Genomic DNA, 14470 nt, shown 5'->3' on the forward strand with positions numbered 1-14470 from the left:
GCACAACGCCGAGCTCCTTTCTATTCAACCACACATCGAACAAAGCATCTTCACCATCAGACCTCGGTCGGGTGCTCTCCGCTTTGATGTCACGCCCACACGCGCTATCAGCCTCGCCATCGTGACGGGCCCTGCCGCGTCGACCTCTGACTTCCCCACCGCCACCCGGGCACTATGTTCGCCCTCCCCACCTTCCTTGGCGGATGGGAGCTGCCCACGCTCTCGTCCTACACCAGCCTCTCCTCTACCTTGCAGAAGCGCATCTTCTCCTTCGTCTTGCGACGGCTACTGGGCAGGTACGTCAAAGAAGGGCAGCTCGACTGGAACCAGATCGAGGCCGGCATCACGCGGGGCAGCCTCGAGATAAGCAATGTCGAGCTTGATCCTGCAGCAATCAACCAGCCTCTGGATGGTACGCCGCTGCGGGCAAGTGGCTTGGTCGTTGGGAGTATCAGTATGCAATTACCTCTCACCAACTTGCGCTCGGGCGGCATCTCGATCACAGTTAAGGAGCCGCGCCTCCGGCTTGAACTTGCACCTACCGTCGCCTCACGACAACGGCCGGGTCCGAGCAGTCAATCGCCATTAGACGCACCAGAGTCATTGGCAGACTTGGCTGAAAGCCTTTTACATGACGACGTCGAGGGCAGACAGCTTGAGCAGTCTATTCAAGACTCAATGTTGTCTGAGGACGACACAGCGATACCCGGATCAGTCGCATCTGGACCGGAAGCGCAAGACGCTCCTCAGGCGGGTGGCTTCGTAGCTGCCATCATTGAGGGCCTCCTTGCTCGCCTTTCCGTCAGCATACAGCGACCAAGTATCGTTCTTGAACATACCCCTGCAACTTCACAACTCGGCAAGGTGACTTTGGACCTCACAGCAGACAATATCGAGCTACAAAGCGAGACGAGCGAGGAGGCCGCAGGCGTGGATGATGCCTTACCTGTACGTAGCAAGATGAGGAAGCTTGAAGTCTCAGGTCTAGCACTGTGGTGCACATGCTCTCCCACAGAAACAGGCAAGAAGCCGCGTCCCCCCTCCTCAGGCTCAGGCTCAGGGTCAAGCGAAGATGATGACGACGAGGATTCAGAAGGGATGATGCAGATGAGCCAAGCCGTGCAGGATCTCTCGCTGAGCACGGCCTCGGCCGTATCGCATTACAGTGACGCCACTGCTGGGTCGGCGAGCGTATATGAGAGCGCTGAACTACCAGCCGCAAGAGGGGAGGAAGCTGTTCGACATCGAATCCTCAGCTTTGGAGAGGAGCCTATCATCGTTAGGATGACGACGCAGAGGCCTGTCTGTACTGTTCGAGGAACAGGCGCAGCATCAAATGCGACGGCAAGAGAGCCAATTGTGCGCAACATCGATTTGTCAATCGAAGCTGGCACACTTGCTGGCTTGGTGAGACCGCAAGACGCCTGCGGCATACTGAGCCTCGTCAATGAGCTGAACTGCTTAATGGAAGGACAAGGGCAGCATCGAGACGGAACAGCTGCGCCAAGGTCCACACAGCCATCCACGGTTGCACTGTCGGCAAAAGTATCCCTTAAAGCCGCGCATCTCCTGTGTGCCTACGGCATGGTAGAAGCAGACTCGAATCGTCAGACCGGGCTGGATGCCTTCTGGGCTCGCCCTAGTCGAACGCAGCCGCCGTTGGACCATTTGCGCCTCAATTTGTCCTCTTTACTGGTTTCATTCACTCAGCAAGCAGGACTGGAGTCCAAGTCCAATCTAGCATTGAGAATTGCCGATACTGACCTGATGGATCACCACCTCTCTACCAAGTCATCTAGTACGATGGTCACACTACCCATTCTCATCTTCGAGCCCTCGCTCGGCGAGGAAGCTCCGTCATCTCTACTCGATTGGGTACAGCTCGCCCGCGAGTCAGCGTTCAGCACCAACAAAAGCTCCTTCCAACCGTATACTCGCACCACCTTTGGCGAAAGGGCCTGGCGTCTCAAGCCTCGACATCGTCGAGGATCGAGCAAGACGGCGGAGACGACGGAGAGCGGGGCGGAGAGTCCCAAACACAGTCTGGCGGTTGATGGAACATTCTCTACCTCAGAGCAGCTATCTTACTCGGTTCACTTGGGCGCCATGCAGTTCTTCGCGGACCTCTCGATGGTAAGCCGCATAATGCCCTTACTTCACTCGCTTGGGTCGGTCCATTCAGCGAGATCGCCGCCGCCCTCATCGATGGGCGGCAGCAGCTTGATGAGTTCGATCGAGACGTTACACGCTGAAAGGATAGCAGACGATGACGTGCAGGCAAAATCGCCAGTCGCGCTGACGCTCAATTGTGAGCTGATCAGAACGCATGTCCGGGTGCCGAACAAGCATGGCCGTGAGCAAGATGGGCACAACGACGCGACGAGTCTTCGGTCTGGTCTCCTTGCAGTGGACATTGCGGACGTTGGCTTCGTGCAAGGGGCACCATCTGGAGTTGCAGCTACGCCTCCACCTACTGGTTTGCGCGTGCGGTACGCAGAAGATACGAGACCAGCTGAGCCCTCAGCAGAAGTTTCAGTTGGACACATAGCCGTCCACTTCCAATCCAGTGTAGCGGGCGCCACCGTGAGCACCATCGCGAACGTCGGCCAGCTCGGACGCCAAGACGAAGAGTCGACCCCACGGCTACGGCCACGCATTCAGCTACCGGATGCAACATCGAGCATACGCAGTATCACCCGAGCCTTTGTCCCCCTCTGCACGGCCAGCATTAGCAAGCCCACCCTAGATGGGCTCGCCCTCATGGCGGACGATGCAACGGCGTGGTCCGCCGACCTCTCGCGAATAGGAGAGAGCTCGCAAGACGAACAAGACGGCCTGCGCATCCTTGGTAGCCGCTTCTTTGGCTCGCGGGTTGGGCTGGCGTCTCCATCAATGAGCAGCGACTCGATCAACACAGTGCAAGACGCTGGGCAGAAGAAGGGAGCTTTCGAGCTGAATATGACCGAGGCGGAGGTGACTTTACTCGTGCCGAGACAAAGCGCCCGTTCCGCCGGCCAGGAAGCATCCCCTCGCCAGCTCGATGTGATTGGCAGAGATATGCGTCTCTTTTTCGATCCCTCGCACGAGAAGGACACTGCCTCCCTCACTCTGACGCTTCTGGCCCTCTTCATTAAGCAGCGGGACGCTTCCCTGCCTCTCCTGACTCCAACCATGGAGCAGTCCCTCACACGCGGCGTCACGCCCGTCCTTTCGCTCAGCATGGTTCTCTTTGCCGACTCGGCTAGCTCACGGAGGGAGAGCCGGATCGAGCCTCTCGTCCGCGACCTGACGGTCAGTGTCACGGAGGACCTCAGCCTGTTCGCGGATTTGGGAGCCTTCTTTCAGTCTCCGGCCGGAGCATTTGAGAACGTGGAGCCGAATGAGTTGACGAGGCTCATGGTCAGGCTGAAGAATGTTTCGCTCCAGCTTGCACCAGCCACGACGCCAGCACGCGCTGTTCTCCTGCTTGGGGACATGCAGCTTCGTAGCCGGCTCGTGGGTGATTCGCCGAGGAGTAGCTATACCTTTGCCTTTGCGGAGACGATTGTACTCGTCGTCGATGAGGCAAACCCGTCAGTGGAGGAGAGACGCTTTCGCATCAAGCGCCCCTTGGATCACTGGGTGGCGCAAGGGTTTGCGAAGGTGCTGCGAGTCGATGATATACAGGGCAGTGTGACGATGAGTAGACTGACCTTGCCCGATGTGGATGTCAAGGTCTCCCGGGTGAGGGCTGAGCTGAGTGCTTGTGCTGATACGGCACTCGCCTTTGAACCTTTAGCTGCGGCATTCAGTGCTGGGCAAGCCAGCCAAGGCATGGCCAGCGATGCGGAAGAGGCGACTGGGGACACCTCGATGGACAGCTTCGACGACGGCGACGATGCAGAGCGGGGAACAGGGTCAGCCAACATCCTCGACAGTCTGGATGAAGATGCCTTTCGCGGCAAGGTCCTGCCATCGGCGGCATCTATTCCGGACATGCTTGACGACGATATTCCGTCACATCCAGCATATTATGGTCACGAGCCACGTCAGCCCACAGTTTACGTGGAGACTCCCTTAGCAGAGGACGAGTTTTTCGGCGCCGAGTCTATTGCCTCGATGGTAGAGACGGAGGCTGCCTCTGAAACAGCCAGTGGTCGAGGCGGCGAGCGATCACAGGCTCCTGTCTTATTCTCGTCGAACATCGTCACCATCCGGTCCCTGGACCCTCGTGGCATCCGCCCCACACCTGGCTACTTCAGTCGTTCCGACCTCACGCCTGCATCGCGCAACCCATCCGCCAACCTCGCCAGCACTCTCCGCATCCGCGTATCGGACTGCGACATTACTCTCAAGCTGCATGGCGGATATGACTGGTCGTCCACGCGCATCGCAATTGAGGATGAGATTAAGCGGGTCCGTCGACGATTGCAAAAGATCAAGCAGCTGCTCGACGAGGGACAGCAGCCTGACGACAGTATTGAGGAGGCCACGCAGGGTCTGATGGAGTCGATACACATCTCGGCGCCATTCGATCCGAGAGGGGCCGAGGTGGGCCAGGCCCTTGGGGCATTGAATGCTGAGTTGGAGGAGGAGCAAAGTGAGACGGCGAGCTCGACGAGTACGTGGCAGCCGCTGCCACGTGGACAGCAGCGAAGCGCAGCAGGGTCGGGTGCCTTCGCTGCTACTACGGCCGCGGTCGCAGCCCGCCGCAAGCGCTCCAAGCTAGAGCGGTCCCACTCTTCGCAGATCGATATCGCATTCCGCGGCTTTGCTCTGGAGTACGACGTCTTTACCTCAGGCTCGCCTCTGACTTCCAACCTCGACGCCAGTGCAGCGTCGGTGCAGATCCTGGACAACCTCAAGACGTCGACTTGGCACGCTTTCCTGACGGAGATGAAGAGCAACAAGCATCTGCCCGAGGCCAGCAGGCGAGGCGCGAAGATGCTGAGGGTCCAGGTGCTCGGGATGCCGACAAGGAGGGGCCGAAGGCGAGGAGGGGAAGGCGGCGGTGAGCAAGCCTCATCAAATCCTTCGGAAGTCGAGCTTCGCGTTCGCGCCAAGCTTTCCCCTCTCCGTCTCCACGTAGACCAAGATGCGCTCGACTTTCTCAAGAAGTTCTTCGCCTTTGAAAGGCGCGGCACAGTGCCTCCAAACTCATCACCGCGCCGATCTCCTTCAGGCAGTGCACTTCCCTACATTCAATATGCGGAGATCCTACCCATCACCCTCTGCCTTGACTATAAGCCGAAACGCGTCGACTACTCCCTGCTCCTTCGACAGGGCAAAGCCATCGAGATGATGAACTTCTTCCACTTCGATGCGGCCGAAATGACGTTGCGCCATATCAAGCTGCGAGGCATTGCTGGCTGGCCACGGCTCTTCGACACGCTCAATGATATTTGGACGCCGGACGTCAAGGCTAATCAGCTTGCCGATGTCCTGGCGGGGATTGCGCCACTGAGGAGTGTGGTCAATGTCGGGGCTGGTGTGGCGGACTTGGTGCTGTTGCCGATCGAGCAGTATCAGAAGGATGGTCGATTGGGCAAGGGCCTGCAGAAGGGAGCGAAACGATTTGCCAAGGCCACGGCGCTCGAGGCTTTTAGATTGGGGGCGAAGCTGGCGACTGGCACGCAGGTGGTGTTGGAGAGGGCGGAGCATGTGCTTGGAGGAAGAATACAGGGTGTGGCGGAGAGTGGTCCGGCGACGAGGAGGGAGAAAAGGCGGGACAACAGGGGCAGCGACCGCGGATCGAGCGACGAGGAAGACGATGACTACGAGGATGGTCTGGTCTCAACGATCATCGACCCCTCGGCGACCAACTCCTCAGCATCCACGTCAGCTCAGCCTCTGAGCAAATACGCCTCTCCACCCGCCTCAATGGGCCAAGCTCTCTCTCAAGCCTACACAGGCTTGCAGCGTGGCGTCTCCTCGGCGGCGCAGACGATCCTCGCTGTGCCAATGGAGGTGTATGAGAGTGGACAGCCGGGTAGCCCTGGAGGAGGAGGAGCAGGTGGCAGTGGCGGTCGCACAGTGGTCAGGGCAGTGCCTATTGCCGTGCTGCAGGGAGCTAGAGGAGCTAGCGAGGCCGTCAGCCGGACAATGATGGGGCTGGCGGGGGTGCTCGAGGGTGGCCAGCCATCGCAGGCGCGCAGCGATTCGCAGCGCATCAAGGAGAGTGGCGGCATGAGCTCGCGTATTGACGAAACTTCGCGACGAGGCGGCGATGACCCAAGGGCGATGGCTGGGAAGTACAAGCAACGACAATCTTGAGAGGCGGTCGAGCGCTGCCCAAGGAGTGGAGGCGAGTTGAGACCAGACTGTAGCATCACATCACATCACATCACATCACATCACTTCCTGCCTCATCCACGATTGCAAATAATGATACATTGCCCCACGCCACATCTCATCTCGCTGCCCTATTCGCCCCGGCCTCCCTCTGCTCTCTCACCAGCGCCTCGAGCGCCGCATCGTACCTTTCCCTCAAGGGCTCCAGCTGCTTCTCCGTGATCCTTACCCTCTTGACCCTCTCCAGCCTCTTGAGCTCATCCCTCAACAGTCCCTTGAAATGGCGGGCTTCCTGCTCTTCCACCAAGCTCCACGCATGCCCCTCCCTATTCGCACGCGCAGTCCTACCTACGCGATGAACATACTTGGCCGCATCCACCGGTACGTCATAGGAAACGACGTGCTCCACATTGGGGACATCGATACCGCGGGAGATGAGGTCAGAAGCGACCAGCACGTCCACTTGACCGGACTTGAAGGAGCTGAGAAGCTCTCGACGACGAGCCGGGGGTAGATCCGAAGTATAGTTTGCGACTTTGAGGGAACCACCAGTGCCAAAGAGCGTAAGGAGACGGACTAAACGATGCGCCGAGTCGACGGATTTGGTGAAAATGAGCGTCTTGCGCATAGGCTCTGGGTGTTGATGGAGGAGCAGGTGAAGGAGGTAGAGCGGCTTAAGAGCCGTCGTGACGACTATCATGTTTTCGCGCAGGGAGGCGGGGAGGGAGAAGCGAGCCGGCAACGTCGTCGTCGTAGCTGCAGTTGAATTCTCACGTTGCTCCTTCTCGGCCTGCGCGTCGTCCCTTACGTCAATGAAGACCGGGTCGCGAAGGCCAAGCTCGGCCAGTTTGCCTGGCTCGCGAGTCAGCGTAGCAGAGAATAGGAGCTTCTGTACCACGCTCTGTGGCGCGATCGGGTCATATGCTTGTGGGTAGACGATGTCCTCGTCTTCACCGGTCAGGTGGCCCTCAATACTCTCTCTCAGCCTTTGCGCCCAATTATGGAAGCTTTGCCCGAGTAGACGATCGGCCTCGTCAATCACTAGGAAGCGAAGATGACGCAGTGTGAAACCCTCGGTCTCGTCTAGGTGGTCGATAAGTCGACCGGGCGTGCTGATCAGAATGTCCAACTTATCCTCCCTTCCCACGAGGGCCTGCTCAGATGAAAAGCTCTGAGCACCAGTGACGCTTCCCACCTGTAGGCCAGTGCCCTTTGCCAAAGCTTCGAGAGTCTCACGCACTTGCAGGACGAGATCTCGCGTTGGTAGAACGATGACTGCGCGTAGCCTTGTAACCACTCGAGACTTCAAGTGGGAAATGATGGGTATTGAGTAGGCGAGCGTTTTCCCCGATCCTGTTGGGGCGGAGACGCACAAGTCTCTCGGTGGGGAGAATGGTGAGGGGAGGGCGGGCGTAGAGAGCAGGTGTGGGATGACCGCCGTCTGCACTGCAAACCAGGAGGTGACGCCGAGCGAGGCAAGGCGGGTTACCATGGCGCTGTCCAGGTGTGCGCCTAGGGAGCGCAGGAGTGAGGATGAGGAGTCGTCTTGGGCCTCGACTGCGCTGGTCGTGCTGGCCCCGACGATCTGAGGCTGGACCATTCCGCGGGGTAGACCTTGGACGGCGAGGGCTTGTAGAGCTTCGGCGCTATCGACGTTTGTCTCTGGGTTTCGGGTGAGTGGAGCGAGGAATTGCAGACCGGCATCGACGTCGCGTGAGGTCTGGTCTGCAGGGGTTTCTTCCTCGGAGGAGCTTGAGCTCGCGCTCGAGTCTGAGTCTGAGCCCGAATCCGAGTCCGAGGACGAGGACGACGAGGATGAAGAGGATGATGAAGCGGCTGCCTCTGCGGCTGGTACCACCTCCTTGACAATAGGCTCCATCTGGGTGGGGACAACTGTAGCCGGCGCAGCCTCATCCTCCTCGCTCGAAGAATCATTATCGCTACTCTCCTCCTTCTCGTCCTCACGCGCGGCAACTTTGGCCTCCTTCTTGCCTCCTCCCACCCCAGTCGCCTTCTGTTTTGCCTTTCTCCTCAATTTCTTCTTCTTGAGATATCTCTGCTTGGCTTTCGTCTTTTCTCTCGCTACACCGGCGGCTTGTGCTGCCTTTTTGACTGAGCGGGCAAGGATAGGTGCTTGCGCGAGACGGGAGGGATGTATCGAGGGCATGGCTGATGGCTGGTTGGCTGGTGCTGAAAGAAAGGTATCTGAAGATGAGCCAGCCGCAGTGGCAGGGGCGGAGGAGGAGGGTGAAGGGTCGGAGCCATCCTGCGTATCGCGTTTGCGCTTGCGTTGCGCTAGAGCGGCGAGACGTGATGATGATGATGATGATGATGATGACGCAGCTGGTGCTGATGATTCTCCAGACCCGTTCGGCGCCGCTGTGGCATCGAAGCGATTGAGAGTGAGCATCCTCGTTGCCCGGTGTGGAGAGGTGAGGATGATTGAATGCTAAGTTGTGCAGCTTCCAAAGCCACTGGCCCAAAATTCAAGGAGTTGCAGGGCGTCGGAAAGGGCTTTGGGGTCGGAACGGGACAAGGGATGAGCGGAAGGCGGACGGACGATGGAGGATGACGATGATGGCGGCGTCAAAGTTATTTCATTCATTCATTCTCACACTCGTACTCTCATCTCAATTAACCATGGCAGGACGAGGACAAGACGGATTCATGTAAGTGCGATTCGAGATGCACGAGTGATTCCATCGCATTCAAATCTAATCTCTTTGCCCCCGCTACACAGGCAACCAGGCTTCCTCAACGGACCCGGGCGACGAGGTGGACCTCCTGCTCCTCCTCGCAGCTCCAACCCAATTGCCCGCTTCTGGGCCGAAGAGATTGTTCACCCCGAGAAGCTGCCAGGCAACATGGCTATCGCATACGGTACAGCGATCGCTGTTGCGGGCGTGCTGTTCATCAGGACGTTGGGCAAGGCGGCGTTGGTTCCCTTCTAAACGCGAAAGAGGCGTGGAGGACTTGGTTGGGAGAGATTTGAGCAGGGTCAGATAGGTGATGGAGAGGCGAAAAGTGGCGTTATCTGAGCGAGTGATATTCCGGTTCGGCTTTCACGCAAATGCAGCGTCAGATGCTTTGCCGTCAATTCGCTGCTTGCGTACAGCTCATTTACACCCACAGATGCCCCGTGTGAATGGAAAGCTTAGTACACGTCCATGTACATCTCGCAACCGCCTGCTCATGGCTTTGACAGAGGCAGAAACTCCTTTATTGGCTGCTCATGCTCACTCTGGTATCAATTGCACTCCTACCCAACAGCGGGCAACACAGGAAATGTAGCCCCCTGCCTCTGCACAGGCGTAGAGAAGTCTTCCCCCTCTTCGCCCCCCACTTCCATTGTATCATCGCCAGAGACGCTGCCGTCGTCGTGCGACGATCGTGCATCGCTCTCCATCTCTAGCCCCGCAACGCGTCTCGAATACGGCGTACTCGATCGTGAGACCCCCGCACCCGGCAACGCTACGTCGCTACCTGCCGAGGTGGCGCGACTATGAGCTGCCCTATTTCCCTCGCTGACGCCTCCATCCAACGTGCCATCACTTTGCCCCTCTCTGACCGTCGCGACTGAGGAATCGTGCGAATCCAGGCTCGCCCCATTCAGGCTCGTGGCCAGGGTTTGGTCCTCCACTGAGCCTCTTCTTGCCCAGTTGCCATCCCGATCCCCATCAGCAGAGTGCGTTCCGTCCGTATCAGAGCTCTGCGCTCTTTGCTGTCGCGGCCTAGGCGGAGGAGCCCATCCGCGCCTATTGGCCCGCTCCGTTTCGCGAGTTGGGAGAGCCGCCGCGGTGGAGAAGGACATGGAGCTTGGCAGGCCAGAGAACTGGACGCTGCCTGCATTGCCACCGTGTGTGGACATAGTGCCATTCGTCAGGCCAAGCCCTAGTCCAGCGGCTGCGGAGGTATTGCTTTGCGAGGGTGGCACGGGAGATCGCGAAGAGGACGCCATCGTCCTTCCCGCCGAGCTGACAGGTGTTCCCGGAGGATGTGAGGGGCGACTCCACCCAACTCCACCGCTCACACTCCCACCTTGTGTCGACGTGTCCCCCGTCATGGTCAATGTAGCCCTGCCAGCCCCGCCGCCAGCGCTACCGCCGAGTCGCAGTGCTCGCAACAAGCCATCGACAGCCCGTTGCTGCTCGTCACCCGTGTGTGCCGACCGGAGGATGTGCGTCATCTGCGTGAGGCGACGCACCGTATCCATCGCTCGATCGCTGTCACCCGTCCAAGAAGCTGGCGCTGCGCCAGTAGCGTTGCGTTGTGTTCCCTGCCTCGAAGTCCCGTCTAAGCCGCCCTCACCCTGAATGCCCAGTAATGCGTGAATCCTGCCCAATAGCCCGTATAAGGTCTCAAAGGCGGGCAAGACCAAGCAGTCCCTGAATGCTACGAGTGCCAAGCGACGGACATCGATGCGTTGCGACCGCAGGGCAGAAGGGCCGGATGCTGCTCCTGGAGCGGGGATTGAGCTACCTGTGGGAGGTAGCGGAGTCGTAGGCGGTTTAGGCGATGCGCTTGAGGGGAGTGGTGCTGCATGGCTGAGTGGTGAGCCCGGGGGAGCGCTGTTGGCTGGTGGGACGAGTCTAGTGGAGCTGCCGAAGGTCGACGATGCCAACCCCGAGCTCGCAGTATCGGACGAAGCCGCTCCGGCAGGAAAGGGCAGTGGAGTCGAAGGTAACTGCGATGAGCCACCTCCTCCCCCGCCCGCGTGTGCACTTGCAGTCCCGCTACCCCCACTTGAGAGGCTCAGCAAGACAGGGTCGGTCCCCATGGGTAAGAAGACCGCCTCGACCCAGGGTAAAACAGAGGAGAAGAAGGCTACCCACGCTGCAGAGAGGCGATGGAGCGTTCTTGCCTCTTCCGCCGCAGATGAGCTTGCGCTGGTGGAAGGCTGGATAGCCAGCCTGCCAAGGCCATTCACAAGGAGGGCGCGCAGATCAGCAGTTAAGCTAGCGGTGGCTCTAGCCGGACCTCGCTCCAGGGCGCGCCGGATGTGTAACGCCACATAATCATTTAGCTCTTCGACGGGCAGGCTAGGGAAAGGAGCAGCCCCGCTGGAAGAGGAGGCCATGCTGCTTGTGGCGGCAACAGCTGCCGCGTCAAAGAGGGGCAAGATGCGCGAGCAGACCGTTTGCCATCCTTCGCTACTCGCACCGGGTGAGGGGGTTGCCGTTGGGTGAGGAAAGATGAGGCGATGCGATCCTGCGCCTACGGCTCCGGAGATTTGTGAGGATGATGGCTCACTTACATCGTGATGAAAGCCGTCCAGCGCATCATTGCGTAGGCCGAGCCCCGAGCCGGAGCCCATGGCCATTGCTCGACTCATGAAGCTGGCACTGTACTGGTTGTAAGGCTGCGGCGCCTTGCCCTGGATGGGCTTAGCTGGTGGTACGGGTGGGGCAGCGCGTGACGTCTGGGAGGAGACGGGGCGACTCGCTTTGCCTCCAGCGGATGATGAGGGACGCATCGAAGTAGGTCTGAAAGCCCTCAGGTGGTCGGACTGGTTCTGCGGCCCGACCAATCGGACGAAGACGTCGCTTCGTGGTGGAGCTGGATGCGACTGGGCGTCTACCTCCGACGGAGCAGGAAAGCAACCCTCTGCTGCCTCCTTTGCAGGCACACTGACCTGCAAGCGCGACCAAGAGGTATGCTCCATATCAACTCTCTCGTAGCTGGCGCGCGGGTCAGGCCATGGCTGCCCAAATGCGCTCGCAGGGTCATGATAGGAGAGGAAGATGTCCAACAGAGCAGCGATGGCCGCTTCATGAGATACGACTACGACGTGGGCGTCTGCTGGGCCAACGTGGATACTCTTGCTGCGCAGAGCCTCAAGTCGAGGCAAAATGAAGCGACGGATCGAGGTGCCCAGTCGTGCATTTGCTTGCTGTGTGCTCTCGGCCTTGTCGTCCTGTTTGGTGGCCTGCTCTCTCAAGCTCTGCGTCTGCACAAGCGGCGGAGGAGGGATGGTGGTATTGGCCTCGAGGAGCTCATGTGCCGTCTGTGATGCTCGCTTGATGTCTGATGAGTAGATGGCATCTATCGGTGTGCGGGCGAATGCAGTTGCGAGGGCTTTGGCTTGAGCGAGGGCTGACGAGTTGAGCGGAGCATCGCGCAGCGTAGCATGAGGCGGGGGAACCACAGCTACCAGGGTGATGTAGATGCTACGCAGGGGGAGCTCTGCGTCGTCGAGCATGGCGGGCGGGATTGAGGCCTATTGCAAGGCTTTGCTCGCTGCTGGATCTAGCTCATTGAGTCGACGAAGGCGTGACGGCCACTTTATGGATGATTGCAAGTCAAAGTGTTGCGCCGCCTGTCCGCCCGCCCTCGCCTTCGCTGCTCCCTCGTCTCCACGTCGACGACGCTCGGGCCGCCTCGCTTTTCGCCCTGAGCCTTTCCTCCGCTCCTCATCCTTTTCTCTGAGCCGCTCGCCGCTCCATGGCCCCTCCTCATCCTCATCACACCGGCTAGACTGACGTCTTGATTATCTCCTCTGCACGTCACCATCGCCGCCTGCCACCACCATGCCGCCCGCTACCACCTCCCCACTCGCGCAGCACCGCCTTGCCCTCTACGGGTCGGCATCCCTCGTCGCCACGTCCGCCGTGGTAATGCGAGCCTTCAAAGAGCGTGCAAACTTCTATGCCGCTACCGTCTGGCTAGGCAGGAGCAATGGCTGCATCCTCGTCCTCGTCAACTTCGGCATATTCTGCACCATTCTGTTCGGCAAGTTCTGCCAGGCCGTGTTCTTTGGGCAGCTCAGGCCGATTGAGGTCGAGCATTTGTACGAGCGCAGCTGGTATGCGGTGACGGAGACGCTGTTGGCCATGACGATCTTCAGGGATCAATTTGTGCGTAGCCGTGCTCTAGCTTTCAAGCGATCGCCTCGCTCACGCTCACGCTCACCACCCACTCTCCCGCCAGGACGCCTCCTTCATCATCCTCTTCGGCACGCTCCTCTTCCTCAAAGTTTTCCACTGGCTCTGCGCCGATCGCGTCGAGCTAATGGAACAGTCGCCTAGCCTCTCCCGTCTCTTCCACGCACGCATGGTCTCCGTCTTGTGGACCTTGTTCTGCCTGGACCTCTTCCTCGTCGCATTCGCCATCGAGGTGCTGATACTGGAGCAGCAACGAATGGGGATCATGATCATGTTCGCCAGCGAGTTCACGATCCTCACCGCGACGCTTTGGAGCACCATCGCAAAGTATGTCCTCAACTGCGTGGATCTGAGGAGCGACGAGCCCTGGGAGGGCAAGTCGATGTACGTCTCTGCGGTGGACCTCGTGACGGACTTCCTCAAGTTGGCGACGTACCTCTGCTTCTTCTCCCTCATTCTGACGTACTACGGCCTGCCCCTCAACATCGTGAGGGACGTTTACGTCACGGGGCGCTCCTTCTTTGGACGCATTCGAGACCTCCTGCGTTACCGTGCTGCCACTCGCAACATGGACACGCGCTTCCCTAATGCTACGGCCGAGGATCTCGCCAGGACGGATGCAACGTGTATCATTTGCAGAGACGAGATGGTGGCGCGTGGCGAGGGCGAATTTACGCCGCCTGGTGCTGTCAATGACACGCCGAAGAAGCTGGCGTGTGGGCACGTGTTCCATTTCAACTGTCTGCGCTCCTGGTTGGAACGACAGCAGAGCTGCCCGACTTGTAGGAGGACGGTATTTGATACGCCAGAGCAGCAGCCGGCGGCTCAACAACAGGTGCAGCAGCAGCAGCAGCAGCAGCAGCAGGGAGCTCAAGGTGGTGGTGGAGCTGCAGCCGCAGCGGCCATCGCGCCGTATCTTGGGTTTGGGCAGGGTGGCGCAGCACCGGGCCAGGCAGCGCCGACACCTACAGCTGCTCCTCAAACGCCCCATCCTGCTCAGCTAGAGCGAAGTCACAGTGGCGGAGGAGGGAGCGGCGAGCAGGTCTATCCCCAGCACAGCGCCCAGCAACAACGTCTTCAAGCTCTGCTCACCCAGGTCGTGGAAGGGGCGCCAATGGCAAGGCAGGGCCCGCTTACTCCTGCTACTGCAGCAGCTTGGGTCCCGCCGCCGCCCGACGCGCTACGTCCGCCCGGCTGGGCAGCAGCCCCGACCCCAGCTCCAACCGCTGCGCCCACGTCCGCAGGCCCTTCCTCCCCTCTCCCCACCCCTACGATCCCGGGCTCAGATCCAACCGACCCACGCGCAGCAGCACGAGCAG

General features: G+C 59.5%; 5 protein-coding genes across 5 annotated transcripts; 3 read left to right on the plus strand and 2 right to left on the minus strand.

Moving 5' to 3' along the window:
• The first annotated feature begins 13 nt into the window (after nucleotides 1-13).
• Nucleotides 14-6320, plus strand: BDZ90DRAFT_159451 (hypothetical protein). The gene has a single exon (XM_025503600.1). The coding sequence runs from the start codon at nucleotides 175-177 to the stop codon at nucleotides 6250-6252; it is 6078 nt and encodes a 2025-aa protein (XP_025362606.1). The 5' UTR covers nucleotides 14-174; the 3' UTR covers nucleotides 6253-6320.
• BDZ90DRAFT_231766 (DEAD-domain-containing protein) lies at nucleotides 6316-8715 on the minus strand. The gene has a single exon (XM_025505987.1). The coding sequence runs from the start codon at nucleotides 8678-8680 to the stop codon at nucleotides 6389-6391; it is 2292 nt and encodes a 763-aa protein (XP_025362607.1). The 5' UTR covers nucleotides 8681-8715; the 3' UTR covers nucleotides 6316-6388.
• A 195-nt stretch (nucleotides 8716-8910) lies between these two features.
• BDZ90DRAFT_259827 (hypothetical protein) lies at nucleotides 8911-9221 on the plus strand (the record flags this gene model as incomplete). The annotated part of the gene is made up of 2 exons (XM_025508193.1): nucleotides 8911-8939; nucleotides 9011-9221. 2 exons carry the CDS (start codon nucleotides 8911-8913, stop codon nucleotides 9219-9221), a joined length of 240 nt encoding a protein of 79 aa, XP_025362608.1.
• BDZ90DRAFT_231768 (hypothetical protein) lies at nucleotides 9063-12562 on the minus strand. Its single transcript, XM_025505988.1, has one exon. The coding sequence runs from the start codon at nucleotides 12467-12469 to the stop codon at nucleotides 9530-9532; it is 2940 nt and encodes a 979-aa protein (XP_025362609.1). The 5' UTR covers nucleotides 12470-12562; the 3' UTR covers nucleotides 9063-9529.
• Nucleotides 12563-12797: 235 nt separating this feature from the next.
• On the plus strand, nucleotides 12798-13932 carry BDZ90DRAFT_219316 (hypothetical protein; the record flags this gene model as incomplete). The annotated part of the gene is made up of 2 exons (XM_025504396.1): nucleotides 12798-13124; nucleotides 13198-13932. Coding segments are annotated over 2 exons (1062 nt in total), but the record flags the coding sequence as incomplete, so codon positions are not given.
• Between the last annotated feature and the right edge of the window lie 538 nt (nucleotides 13933-14470).

The sequence above is a fragment of the Jaminaea rosea genome (genome assembly GCF_003144245.1).
Source record: "Jaminaea rosea strain MCA 5214 unplaced genomic scaffold BDZ90scaffold_5, whole genome shotgun sequence".
Taxonomy (NCBI): domain Eukaryota; kingdom Fungi; phylum Basidiomycota; class Exobasidiomycetes; order Microstromatales; genus Jaminaea; species Jaminaea rosea.

What these genes read in the sequence shown, in the direction of transcription:
- BDZ90DRAFT_159451 (XM_025503600.1), top strand. Translation starts at nt 175, where the DNA reads ATGTTCGCCCTCCCCACCTTCCTTGGCGGATGGGAGCTGCCCACGCTC.
- BDZ90DRAFT_231766 (XM_025505987.1), bottom strand. Translation starts at nt 8,680, where the DNA reads ATGCTCACTCTCAATCGCTTCGATGCCACAGCGGCGCCGAACGGGTCT.
- BDZ90DRAFT_231768 (XM_025505988.1), bottom strand. Translation starts at nt 12,469, where the DNA reads ATGCTCGACGACGCAGAGCTCCCCCTGCGTAGCATCTACATCACCCTG.